General features: G+C 52.5%; 1 protein-coding gene across 3 annotated transcripts in view; it reads right to left on the minus strand.

Annotated features, from left to right (window-relative positions):
• hormad1 (HORMA domain containing 1) overlaps window positions 1-13815 on the minus strand; it is a 50007-nt gene that overhangs the window by 30171 nt on the left and 6021 nt on the right. The window contains exons 2-4 of one of the 3 annotated variants that reach the window (XM_085978683.1): window positions 13359-13451; window positions 6196-6340; window positions 4787-4850 (exon numbers count right to left, since the gene is read on the minus strand). In XM_085978683.1, the coding sequence (XP_085834809.1) occupies window positions 4787-4850; window positions 6196-6340; window positions 13359-13391 (242 nt within the window). In that variant the 5' untranslated portion in view covers window positions 13392-13451. Of the gene's footprint in view, window positions 1-4786; window positions 4851-6195; window positions 6341-13358; window positions 13520-13815 lie in introns of those variants that run through there. The other 2 variants (XM_085978682.1, XM_085978684.1) reach the window with 2 other exon arrangements.

The raw sequence follows: 13815 nt of genomic DNA on the forward strand, positions 1-13815 counted from the left end.
ACAGGATACTCAGGTACTGATATACCAGTGAAAGGAAGATGCATTGTCAAAGTAACACACAAGGACAGAGAGCACACGCTAGCATTAATCGTGGTGCCAAAGGATGTGCAAGCCGTACTAGGTTTAAAAGCCTGTGAGAGACTGAACCTGGTAAAGAGAGTCCTCGTTGTGGAAAGCGAAGGAGACAGTCTATGATGAACTGAATGTTGCGTACACACCGGGTAAGCTGATGTATACAGCAGACACGTTGTCCAGAGCTGTTGACCCAGGAGAGCCCGCAAACACAGTGAAAAGACTGATGTACAAGGCAAAAGACAGTGGAACTGACTTCTACCAGAGCATGCTTGTATACCGCACAACACCGCTCGAGTGTGGTAAGTCACCAGCCCAACTCCTTATGGGACGTCGGCTAAGGTCAAACCTACCCATCCCGGAGAACCTCCTGAAAACAAAAGAGGGGGAGAAAGTGAGGAAGTTCAAAGAACAGAAAGAAAAGCAAAAGTACTATTATGACAGAGGAACACAAAACCTACCTGAACTCCACACTGGTGACCAAGTAAGGTTCAAAGACAAAACAAAAACATGGACTCAGAAGGGAACTGTCCTGAGTGAAGTTCAACCAAGATCATACACCATTCAGACAGATGAGGGTGCTGTTCTGAGAAGAAATCGTCGAGATCTTCTCATGGGACCAGTCACAGCAGGTCAAGAGACTGATACTGTTGAACAACCTGATCACACAGCTGAGAACCAATCATCTGAGGCAACAACTCAGATTCAAGGACAATCAATCAGAAAATCCTCAAGACACGTGAAGCCTCCTGAGAGACTCACTGAGCAAATTTAAGGACTATTGTTATAGAAGGAAGTAATGTTATCTTATTCTTTCTTCAAGTTCTAGTGTATTTACATATTTCATGTGAACACACAAAGCAAGGTTAAAAAACCTTGATCATGATAATGATAATGTAAGTTCATTAAGTGTTACAGTTAAAATGCAGATTAATACAAAGAAAACATGTTGTTAGTTAAAAGTAAAATACTTTTGTTTTAAGAAAGGGAGATGTAATGATATCAGCAAATAGTGATGTTATTTGCCTGTTTGATTATCATGCCTTACCAGCATAATTGCATGTATTGATTGCTTGTGCCTGACCAGCAGAGGGCATGTGACCGAGACAAGCAAGGCAGTTTAGTTTAGTTTCAGTTTCGTTCTAGATGCATCACAAGCATCGTGTCTCCTGTAAAGCTGTATAAAGAGTTGAACAGACTTTAGATTAAAAGACATTCTCTTTCATAAATGTCTCGTCATTGAACCCACAAAGAAATCAATACACCATTTGCCTTCCTAACTGCTTGCTACACCTGCATGTTAGCTTTCAGTGACTGGTGTACAAGGACACCCAGGTCCCTCTGTACATCAACATTTCCCAATCTATCACCATTTAAATAATACTCTGCCTTTCTGTTTTTCCTACCATTTGTTGTAACTGTGAATGTATTCATCGTTATAACCAGCAGACTCCTCCCAGCTATTGCTAAAAACATAGAAGATAGGAGCAGGAGTAGGCCATTTGGCCCCTCGAGCCTGCTCCGCCATTTAATGAGATCATGGCTGATCATCCAAATTCAGTACCCTGTCCCTGCCTTCTCCCCATATCCCTTGATCCCTTTAGCCTCAAGAAATATATCTAACTCCTTCTTGAATATATTTAATGAATTGGCCTCAACTGACTTGTGTGGTAGAGAATTCCACAGGTTCGCCACTCTGTGGGTGAAGAAATTCCTCCTCATCTCAGCACGGTGGCATAGTGGTTAGCACTGTTGCCTCACAGCGCCAGGGACCCGGGTTCAAATCCGGCCTCGGGCGACTGTCTGTGTGGAGTTTGCACATTCTCCCCGTGTTTGCGTGGGTTTCCTCCGGGTGCTCCGGTTTCCTCCCACAGTCCAAAGATGTGCGGGTTAGGTTGATTGGCTATGATAAATTGACCCTTAGTGTTAGGGGGATTAAATACGTGGGGTTACGGGGATAGGGTGGGATATGTGTTGATGTAGGGGTTACGGGGATCGGGTGGGATGTGTGTCGGTGCAGGCTCGATGGGCCGAAATGGCCTCTATCTGCACTGTGGGGTTTCTGTGATTCTGTAAATGGCTTACCCCTTATCCTTAGACTGTGACCCCTGGTTCGGGACTTCCCCGCCATCGGGACCATCCTTCCTGCATCTAGTCTGTCTAGTCCTGTTAGAATTTTATAAGTTTCAATGAGATCCCCTCTCATTCTTCTAAACTCTAGCGAATATAAGCCTAATCGACCCAATCTCTCCTCATACGTCATTCCTGCCATCCCAGGTATCAGTCTGGTGAATCTTCGCTGCACTCCCTCCATGGCAAGAACACCCTTCCTCAGATAAGGCGACCAAAACTGCACACAATACTCAAGGTGTGGTCTCACCAAGGCCCTGTACAACTGCAGCAAGACATCCTTGTTCCTGTACTCGAATCAGGAGATCTGCCGACACTGCACATTTCTTTAACCGGGGGGATCCCTCTCTGTTGCAGGTTATTTCCAGCAGCCTATACAAAGGGGGGTAAGCAACAAGAAGCTATAGCTTAGGAGGTGCCGTCTTTTGGATGAGACTTTAAATCGAGGCCCCGTCCGCCCTCTCAGGAGGACATTAAAAAATCCCACGGCAGTATTTCGAAGAAGAGCAGGGGAGTTCTCCCCGGTGCCAATAATTATGTAGACTTTATTTAACGTAGTAAAACGTCCCAAGGCGCTTCACAGGAGCGTTCTCAAACAAAATTTGACACCGAGCCACGAGGAGACAGTAGGACAAGTGACCAAAAGCTTGGCCAAAGAGGTCGGTTTATAAGGAGCGTCTTAAAGGAGGAGAGAGAGAGGGGCGGAGAGGTTTAGGGAGGGAATTCCAGAGCTCGGGGCCCAGGCAGCTGAAGGCACGGCTGCCAATGGTGGAGCGATGGAAATCGGGGGATGATCAAGAGGCCAGAATTGGAGGAGTGCAGAGATCTCGGAGGGTTGTAGGGCTGGAGGAGGTTACAGCAACGTAGAAGGGAGGTTATAAGCATCAATTTAACAGGTAGCAGCTGTGGGCAACGGCACTGCTCAGTGTGATACTCAAGTGGAAAATCTATGGCCTATGAATAGATCATCGCAGGGGTTCTGCAAGATCATTAGACTTTGTCAGAGGCATGGGGGGGTGATTTTGCCAATGGGGAGCTTTTGGAGGCGGGACTCCCACTTGTTGGGTTTCAGTCCCGCCTCCAACAACTTCTGGCCAACCCACACTATTTTCCCTTGATTGAACTTGTTGAGTCCGCCCAGCGGGCATAGCAGGCCAATTAAGGGAGAGCCGGTTGCAGAGAACGTCAACGTATGACGTTTCATCTGTCAAGCACTGACATTCTCTGTAGTTTGATGAGGTCTTGACTTCAAGACCTCATCAAACCTCTTTCTTTAGCAGAAATGAGATGGTTGCTGCACTGGAGAATGCAGCAGCCATCTGTCATTTCTGCCAGTGAGATGCGAGACTCTCCGCATCCCCACCGACTGAAGCCGGCAGGAAGAAACAAAGGTAAGTAAACTTTTTCTGTCACTTTCCACTTACCTCAGATACTCACCTCTCCACACTTGCACCCATCACTCACCTCCACAGCGCACTTTTGCACCCCTCCGACCCCCGTAGACCCACTGCTCGCCTCGGTGAGCTGGCGGGTTTCGGAGCCTTCAAGAAGCCCGCACTTGTGAGGGCAAAAAGGGGAGAATCCTATTTTCTGTCTGTTAACTACCTGTTAACAGGCAGTTAATTGGCTTTAATCCCTTCCCGCCTCCAAGGAGACGGGACCCGGCGCGGGACGGCTACCCGCCTCCCGGGAAGGTGACACGGAGGCGGGTTGGGCAACCGGCCCCCAAATTCTGCCATTTTCCCAGCAGTCTTGCCTCCATACCCGTGTCCCCAGGGCTGGCAAGATCGCACCCATGGAGTATCAAGAATTTGGCTATCTACATGGTTCTGCATTTGTTGGCTTCTGAGTGTGTTATTTATGTCGCTGTGTACTAATTAAACCTATTACACGACTGTTTTCCTTCAGATAGCTGAAACTGTCTTTCAGAAGTTAGGACTGGGGGTAGCTGGGAGTGAGTCACGATTTGTAGAGGGGCAATAAATATGCTAACATTGTGTCAGTGTCTGCAGGGGGGTCCCTGGAAGTGTGTCAGTATTTACAAGGGCTCCCAGGAGTCTGTCAGTATTTACAGGTGGTCCCCGGGATTGTGTCAATATTTGGGTTTCTGGTATTGCTGGCAACGCCTCGATTTTAAAATTCTCATCCTCGTGTTCCAATCTCCTCCATGGCCTCGCCCCCCACTCCCTATCTCTGTGACCTCCTCCAGCCCCACAACCCCCTCGGAGATCTCTGCGCTCCTCCAATTCCGGCCTCTTGAGCATCCCCCGATTTCTATCGCTCCACCATTGGCGGCCGTGCCTTCAGCCGCCTGGGCCCCGAGCTCTGGAATTCCCTCCCTAAACCTCTCCACCTCTCTCTCTCCTCCTTTAAGAGGCTCCTTAAAACCGACCTCTTTGACAAAACCTTTGGCTATCTGTCCCAATATCTCCTTATGTGGCTCGGTGTAAATTTTTATCTGACAACACTCCTGTGAAGCGCCTTGGGATGTTTTACTACATTAAAGGGGCTATATAAATGCAGGTTGTCATTACAGGTTAAACGGTACTTTTTCTTCAAAAAAGTAGCAAGAATCACAACAAACCATTTCACAATCTGCGAGGATCCAGGACACTTGTCATCTTCCCGTAGAATCTTTACACAAAGATCTGAGGAAAAAGTAACAGAGGATTTCTTCAGACCAGACATAGCGTGAAAAACTAGCTAGCAATAGAACTGAAGCTGGAAAAATCTGTCAGTTAGGAACATAGGAACATTAGGAGGCCATTTCAGCCCCTCGAGCCTGTTCCGCCATTCAATTAGATCACGGCTGATCTGTATCTTAACTCAATCTGCTCGCCGTGGTTCCGTATCCTTAATACTTTTACCCAACAAAAATCTATCAACGCTCATGTGAAGAGCCCTAGGATGTTAAAGACACTGTATAAAATTGTTGCTGATTTGGAATACAATTAGATGCTATGATGAGAGGGAGGGTGTACCAGAGTGGCTGAGTTTCAAAGGGATAACAAAAACAACAACAACTTGTGTTTATACAGCGCCTTTAACATTGTAAAACGTCCCACGGCGCTTCACAGGACAAAATTTGACACCGAGCCACATAAGGAGATATTAGGATAGGTGACCAAAGTCTTGGCCAAAGAGGTGGGTTTTAAGGAGCGTCTTAAAAGGAGGAGAGAGAGAGGCGGAGAGGTTTAGGGAGGGAATTCCAGAGCTCGGGGCCCAGGCAGCTGAAGACACGGCCGCCAATGGTGGAGCGATTATAATCAGGGATGCTCAAGAGGCCGGAATTGGAGGAGCGCAGAGATCTCGGGGGGTTGTGGGGCTGGAGGTTACAGAGATAGGGAGGGGGCGAGGACGTGGAGGGATTTGAACACAAGGATGGGAATTTTAAAATCGAGGCGTTGCTTAACCGGGGGCCAATGTAGGTCAGCGAGCACAGGGGGTGCTGGGTGAACGGGACTCGGTGCGAGTTAGGACACGGGCAGCCGAGTTTTGGATGACCTCAAGTTTACGTAGGGTGGAATGTGGGAGGCCAGCCAGGAGTGAGTTGGAATAGTCAAGTCTGGAGGTAACAAAGGCATGGATGAGGGTTTCAGCAGCGGATGAGCTGAGGCGGGGCGGAGACGGGCGATGTTACGGAGATGGGAGTCGGCGGTCTTTGTTATGCTGTGGATATGTGGTCAGAAGCTCATTTCAGGGTCAAATATGACACCAAGGTTGCGAACAGTGTGGTTCAGCCTCAGACAGATGTTAGGGAGAGGGATGGAGTCAGTGGCTAGGGAACGGAGCTTGTGGCGGGGACGGAAAACAATGGCTTCGGTCTTCCCAATATTTAATTGGGAGAAAATTTCTGCTCATCCAGAACCGGATGTCGGACAAACAGTCTGACAATTCAGTGACCGGGGTCTCTAAATTGGAGGGACGAAGGGTTTCTCTCTCCACCGCCCTCCCGCCCTTGGCTTCAGTGAAGTATACAGGGAGAATGGTTACCCTCCAGGTATCGTGTGCCGTAAGCGTACTCGGGAAACAGCCCTCGGAGATAGGTGATGCAGGAGATCGCCACGGCCAGTAGGCGTTTCACCAGGACCAGCGACTGCTGTTCTGTGGTTACCTTGCTGGGGAACATGGCCACACTCTGTGAAGCGGATGGAAAAAAAAGAGCGTTAGCCTGATGATCGTGTTAGGAGGGGGAGAAACCTTTGCAATTCTTCAACTAGCTGCAGCCCTAATCCCGGGAGGGGCGGGGGAGGAAGACGAGGATCTTGGAACGCGCTGCCTGAAAGGGCGGTGGAAGCAGATTCAACAGTAACTTTCAAAAGGGAGACAATGCATTTAATGGGAAAGTTAGATAAGCGCATGAGGGAGAAAGGAATAGAATGATAGGGTGGGAGATGAAGAGGGGTGGGAGGAGGCTCGTGTGGAGCATAAACGCCGGCATAGACCAGTTGGGCCGAATGGCAAGGTGGATGCAGGGAGGATGTTTCCCCCTCGTGGGGAAATCTAGAACTCGGGGGCACAGTTTCAGAATAAAGGGTTGCCCTTTTAGAACTGAGATGAGGAGAAATTTCTTCTCTCAGAGGGTCGTAAGTCTGTGGAATTCTCTGCCCCAGAGAGTCGTGGAGGCTGGGTCATTACTTAGAAACATAGAAGATAGGAGCAGGAGTCGGCCATTCGGCCTCTCGAGCCTGCTCCGCCATTCAATGCGATCATGGCTGATCATCCAAATTCAGTACCCTGTCCCTGCTTTCTCCCCATATCCCTTGATCCCTTTCGCCTTAAGAAATATATCCAACTCCTTCTTGAATATATTTAATGAATTGGCCTCAGCTGCCTTCTGTGGTAGAGAATTCCACAGGTTCACCACTCTCTGGGTGAAGAAATTCCTCCTCATCTCTGTCCTAAATGGCTTACCCCTTATCCTTAGACTGTGACCCCTGGTTCTGGACTCCCCCGCCATCGGGAACATCCTTCCTGCATCTAGTCTGTCTAGTCCTGTCAGAATTTTATAAGTTTCAATGAGATCCCCTCTCATTCTTCTAAACTCCAGCGAGTACAAGCCCAATCGTCCCAATCTCTCCTCATACGTCATTCCTGCCATCCCAGGTATCAGCCTGGTGAATTTTCGCTGAACTCCTTCCATGGCAAGAACATCCTTCCTCAGATAAGGCGACCAAAACTGCACACAATACTCAAGATGTGGTCTCACCAAGGCCCTGTACAACTGCAGCAAGACATTCTTGTTCCTGTACTCGAACCCTCTCGCTACAAAGGCCAACATACCACTTGCCTTCTTAACCGCCTGCTGCACCTGCATGCTTACCTTCAGCAACTGGTGCACAAGGACACTTCCCCTTCTCCCAATCTATTGCCATTCAGATAATAATCTGCCTTCCTGTTTTTGCCACCAAAGTGGATAACCTCACATTTATCCACGTTATATTGCATCTGCCATGCTTTTGCCCAATCACCCAACCTGTCCAAATCATCCTGGAGTTTCTCAGCATCCTCCTCACAGCACACACGCCCACCCAGCTTTGTGTCGTCTGCAAATTTGGAGATATTACATCTAGTTCCCTCATCTAGATCATTAATATATATTGTGAATAGCTGGGGTCCTAGGACCAATCCCTGCGGTACCCCACTAGTCACTGCCTGCCACTCGGAAAAAGACCCGTTTATTCCAACTCTTTGCCAACCAGTTCTCTATCCAAGTCAATACCTTGCCCCCAATCCCATGTGCTTTAACTTTACACGCTAATCTCTTATGCGGGACCTTATCGAAAGCCTTCTGAAAGTCCAAATATACCACATCCACTGGTTCTCCCTTATCTATTTTACCAGTTACATCCTCAAAAAATTCCAGTAGATTAGTCAAGCACGATTTACCTTTTGTAAATCCATGTTGACTTTGTCCGATCCTGTCACTGTTTTCCAAGTGCTCTGCTATTACATCTTTTATAATGGACTCGAGCATTTTCCCCACTACCAATGTCAGGCTTACCGGTCTGTAATTCCCCGTTTTCTCTCTACCACCTTTTTTGAATGGTGGGGTAACATTAGCTACCCTCCAATCCATGGGTACTGTTCCAGATTCCATCGAATGTTGGAAGATGATCAGCAATGCATCTACTATTTCTAGGGCCACTTCCTTAAGTACCCTAGGATGTAGATTATCAGGCCCTGGGGATTTATCGGCCTTCAATCCCATCATTTTCCCTAACACCATTTCCCTACAAATACTGATTTCTTTCAGTTCCTCCCTTTCATCAGACTCTATGTTCCCCGACATCTCTGGGAGGTTATTTGTGTCCTCCTTTGTGAAGACAGAACCAAAATATGTATTTAATTGGTCTGCCGTTTCTTTGTTCCCCATTATAAATTCCCGATTCTGACTGCAAGGGACCTACGCTTGACTTCACCAATCTTTTTCTCTTCACATATCTATAGAAGCTTTTACAGTCAGTTTTTATGTTCCCTGCAAGCTTACTCTCATATTCTATTTTCCCTTTCTTAATTAATCCCTTTGTCCTCCTTTGTTGAATCCTAAACTGCTCCCAATCCTCAGGTTTACTGCTTTTTCTGGCCAATTTGTATGTCCGCTCCTTGGATCTTATGCTATCCCTAATTTCCCTTGTTAGCCACGGTTGAGTCACCTTTTTTGTTTTATTTTTATGTCAAACTGGGATGAATAAATTCTGTTGTTCATCCATGCGGTCTTTGAATGTTTGCCATTGCCTATCCACCGTCAACCCTTTGAGTGCCATTCCCCAATCAATCCTACCCAACTCGCGCCTCAGACCATCGTAGTTTCCTTTACTTAAATTCAGGACCCTTGTCTCTGAGTCAACTACTTCATTCGCCATCTTAATGAAGAATTCAATCATATTTTATGATCGCTCCGACCCAAGGGGCCTCGTACAACAAGATTGCTAATTAATCCTTTCTCGTTACATAATACCCAGTCTAAGATGGCCTGATCTCTGGTTGGTTCCTCGACATATTGGTCCAGGAAACCATCCTGTAAACACTCCAGGAATTCCTCCTCCACAGTATTGTAACTAATTTGGTTAGCCCAATCTATATGTAGATCTCGGGGGCATAGTTTCAGAATAAAGGGTCGCCCTTTTAGAACTGAGGTGAGGAGGAATTTCTTCTCTCAGAGGGTCGTAAATCTGTGGAATTCTCTGCCCCAGAGAGCCGTGGACGCTGGGTCATTAAATACATTTAAGGTGGAGGTAGACAGATTTTTACAAGGTAAGGGAGTGAAGGGTTATGGGGAGCGGGCGGGGAAGTGGCTTTGAGCCCAAGATCAGCCATGATCTTATTGAATGGCGGAGCAGGCTCGAGGGGCCGAGTGGCCTATTCCTGCTCCGATTCTTATGTTCGGCACGGATCAGCAGGTCGACTGGCCTGTTTCTGTGCTGTAAATTCGATGTAATATATACTTAAAAAGGAAAATTTTGCAGGGCTATGGAGAAAGAGCAGGGGGGAGTGGGACTAATTGGAGAGCTCTTTCAAAGAGCCGGCACAGGCACGATGGGCTGAAGGGCCTCCTCCCTGTGCTGTGTGCTTCTAATGCCCAGCTACAAGCTGAATGCGAGGGATCAAAAGGGGGAATGTAAGTAAACGGGAAATCTGAACTGCAAACAGCAAATGCTGGAGGTGCACAGCAGGCCAGTCGTGCGGTGTCTGAAGGGGAAAGGTGGGTCCACTTACAGGTTAACCCAGCCGCTCCCAACGCTGACTGCCCTGCCGAGCGCCTCCAGCCTTCTCCCTGAAGGAGAGTGTCTCTCACGCTGTGCGTGCTATCCACCAGTGTCAGCCGCCCTCCAGATTTCGCACCGAGTTGTCCCTCTCTGTGTCAGCGACAACTAGCGGGCTGCTTTAGAACCATCCAGCACAGGAGGAGGCCATTCGGCCCATCGAGTCTGCGCCGGCTCTTTCAAAGAGGAATCCAGTTAGTCCCATTCCCCCGCTCTTTCCCCATATCCCTGCAATTTTTTCTCCTTCAAGTATTTATCCAATTCCCTTTTGAAGGCTACTGTTGAATCTGTATCCACCGCCCTATCAGGCGGCACGTTCCAAATCCTAACCACTCGCTGCGTTAAAAAGTTTTTCCTCATGTCGCCTCTGGTTCTTTTGCCTATCGCTGTAAATCTGTGCCCTCTGGTTAGCGACCCTTCACAGCCTTTGGAAACAGTTTTTCTTTATTTACTGTATCTGAACCCTTTTGTGGGGAGCGGGGATTGGAAACATAGCACGAACGCTGCACATTTCATTCATTTAACTGTAGGGAAAAATCACACGTGCTTCAGTACAGGGGTGCCGCCTGGCTCCCTCCCCCGGTTGATTTTCCCCTCTGCATTCCGCGCACACTTAGGTGCTACAGATAACAATCTGCCCACCGACACCCCTGCCCTCCCCCCACCCCGCCTTCAGTGCGAAGGGAGAAAGCAGAAGGAACGTAATAAACTGACATTTCACAAAAGCTTCTGCTCAACAGGACAGCTGTGGAGGGAGGGAGAGTGAAAGAGAGGAAGGGAGGGCGGGAAGGAAGGGTGGAGGTAGGGGGAGGGAGCGAGGGAAGGAAGGAGGGAGCGAAGCAAGGGAGGGAGGGGAGGAGAGAGGGAAGCAACAAAGGAGGGCAGGAAGGAGAGAGGGAGGGAAGGTGGGAGAGAGGGAGGGAGGGTGAGAGAGAGGGAAGGAGGGGAAGGGGAGGGAGGGAGGGTGAGAGAGAGGGAGGGAGGGTGGAAGGAGAGAGGGAGGGAGGGTGGACGGAGAGAGGGTGGACGGAGAGAGGGAGGGAGGGAGGGCGGACGGACGGAGAGAGGGAGGGAGGGCGGACGGACGGAGAGAGGGAGGGAGGGAGGGCGGACGGACGGAGAGAGGGAGGGAGGGAGGGCGGACGGACGGAGGGAGGGAGGGAGGGCGGACGGAGAGAGGGAGGGAGGGAGGGCGGACGGACGGAGGGAGGGCGGACGGAGAGAGGGAGGGAGGGAGGGCGGACGGACGGAGGGAGGGAGGGCGGACGGACGGAGAGAGGGAGGGAGGGAGGGCGGACGGACGGAGGGAGGGAGGGAGGGCGGGCGGAGAGAGGGAGGGAGGGAGGGCGGACGGACGGAGAGAGGGTGGACGGAGAGAGGGAGGGAGGGTGGACAGAGAGAGGGAGGGAGGGAGGGCGGACGGACGGAGAGAGGGAGGGAGGGCGGGCGGACGGAGAGAGGGAGGGCGGACGGACGGAGAGAGGGAGGGAGGGCGGACGGAGAGAGGGAGGGAGGGCGGGCGGAGAGAGGGAGGGAGGGCGGACGGAGAGAGGGAGGGAGGGCGGACGGAGAGAGGGAGGGAGGGCGGACGGAGAGAGGGAGGGAGGGCGGACGGAGAGAGGGAGGGAGGGCGGACGGAGAGAGGGAGGGAGGGCGGACGGAGAGAGGGAGGGAGGGCGGACGGAGAGAGGGAGGGAGGGCGGACGGAGAGAGGGAGGGAGGGCGGACGGAGAGAGGGAGGGCGGACGGACGGAGAGAGGGAGGGAGGGCGGACGGAGAGAGGGAGGGCGGACGGACGGAGAGAGGGAGGGAGGGCGGACGGAGAGAGGGAGGGAGGGCGGACGGAGAGAGGGAGGGAGGGCGGACGGAGAGAGGGAGGGAGGGCGGACGGAGAGAGGGAGGGAGGGCGGACGGAGAGAGGGAGGGAGGGCGGACGGAGAGAGGGAGGGAGGGCGGACGGAGAGAGGGAGGGAGGGCGGACGGAGAGAGGGAGGGCGGACGGACGGAGAGAGGGAGGGAGGGCGGACGGAGAGAGGGAGGGCGGACGGACGGAGAGAGGGAGGGAGGGCGGACGGAGAGAGGGAGGGAGGGCGGACGGAGAGAGGGAGGGCGGACGGACGGAGAGAGGGAGGGAGGGCGGACGGAGAGAGGGAGGGAGGGCGGACGGAGAGAGGGAGGGAGGGCGGACGGAGAGAGGGAGGGAGGGCGGACGGAGAGAGGGAGGGAGGGCGGACGGAGAGAGGGAGGGAGGGCGGACGGAGAGAGGGAGGGAGGGCGGACGGAGAGAGGGAGGGAGGGCGGGCGGAGAGAGGGAGGGAGGGCGGGCGGAGAGAGGGAGGGAGGGCGGGCGGAGAGAGGGAGGGAGGGCGGGCGGAGAGAGGGAGGGAGGGCGGGCGGAGAGAGGGAGGGAGGGCGGGCGGAGAGAGGGAGGGAGGGCGGACGGAGAGAGGGAGGGAGGGCGGACGGAGAGAGGGAGGGCGGGCGGACGGAGAGAGGGAGGGAGGGCGGGCGGAGAGAGGGAGGGAGGGCGGGCGGAGAGAGGGAGGGAGGGCAGACGGAGAGAGGGAGGGAGGGAGGACGGAGAGAGGGAGGGAGGGAGGACGGAGAGAGGGAGGGAGGGCGGACGGAGAGAGGGAGGGAGGGCGGACGGAGAGAGGGAGGGAGGGCGGACGGAGAGAGGGAGGGAGGGCGGACGGAGAGAGGGAGGGAGGGAGGGCGGACGGAGAGAGGGAGGGAGGGCGGACGGAGAGAGGGAGGGAGGGAGGGCGGAGAGAGGGAGGACGGAGAGAGGGAGGGAGGGTGGGTGGAGAGAGGGAGGGAGGGTGGACGGAGAGAGGGAGGGAGGGTGGGTGGAGAGAGGGAGGGAGGGTGGACGGAGAGAGGGAGGGAGGGTGGACGGAGAGAGGGAGGGAGGGTGGACGGAGAGAGGGAGGGAGGGTGGACGGAGAGAGGGAGGGAGGGTGGACGGAGAGAGGGAGGGAGGGTGGACGGAGAGAGGGAGGGAGGGTGGACGGAGAGAGGGAGGGAGGGTGGACGGAGAGAGGGAGGGAGGGTGGACGGAGAGAGGGAGGGAGGGTGGACGGAGAGAGGGAGGGAGGGTGGACGGAGAGAGGGAGGGAGGGTGGACGGAGAGAGGGAGGGAGGGTGGACGGAGAGAGGGAGGGAGGGTGGACGGAGAGAGGGAGGGAGGGTGGACGGAGAGAGGGAGGGAGGGTGGACGGAGAGAGGGAGGGAGGGTGGACGGAGAGTGAGAGGGAAGAATCGGATTTGTTCACTTCTCTCAGAACGTTAGCTGCACAAAGATTAAACACTTCATTAAGAGTCTGTCCATTAACAGTACCTGCTGACCTTGTGAGCGGTAACTCTGAATCAATAAAATTTGAACAGTACCATTGCATTCTTCTGCATCTGGGCAACTGCCATTGTTGGGTGGTGCTCTGTGTCACAAGCGCGACTTTAGAACGCTCTATGCCAGCGGGTTACCTGCGAACACAGTCAATGCCGTGTCAGTGAATAGATTGAGAGTACACTGACGGGAGCTCCACACCTATCGAGTAATGCACGACACATGCCTAGTGCGCATCCCCCGATTTCCATCGCTCCACCATTGGCGGCCGTGCCTTCAGCCGCCTGGGCCCCGAGCTCTGGAATTCCCTCCCTAAACCTCTCCGCCTCTCTCTCTCCTCCTTTAAGACGCTCCTTAAAACCGACCTCTTTGACCAAGCTTTTGGTCACCTGTCCCTAATATCTTCTTATGTGGCTCGGGGTCAATTTTTGATAATCGCTCCCGTGAAGCGCCTTGGGACGTTTTACTGCGTTAAACACAAGTTGACATACATCGTGCCAT

This window comes from Somniosus microcephalus, unplaced genomic scaffold (assembly GCF_052327205.1).
Source record: "Somniosus microcephalus isolate GS21.2 unplaced genomic scaffold, FLI_Smic_1.0 unresolved_chr7, whole genome shotgun sequence".
NCBI classification, from domain to species: Eukaryota; Metazoa; Chordata; class Chondrichthyes; order Squaliformes; family Somniosidae; genus Somniosus; species Somniosus microcephalus.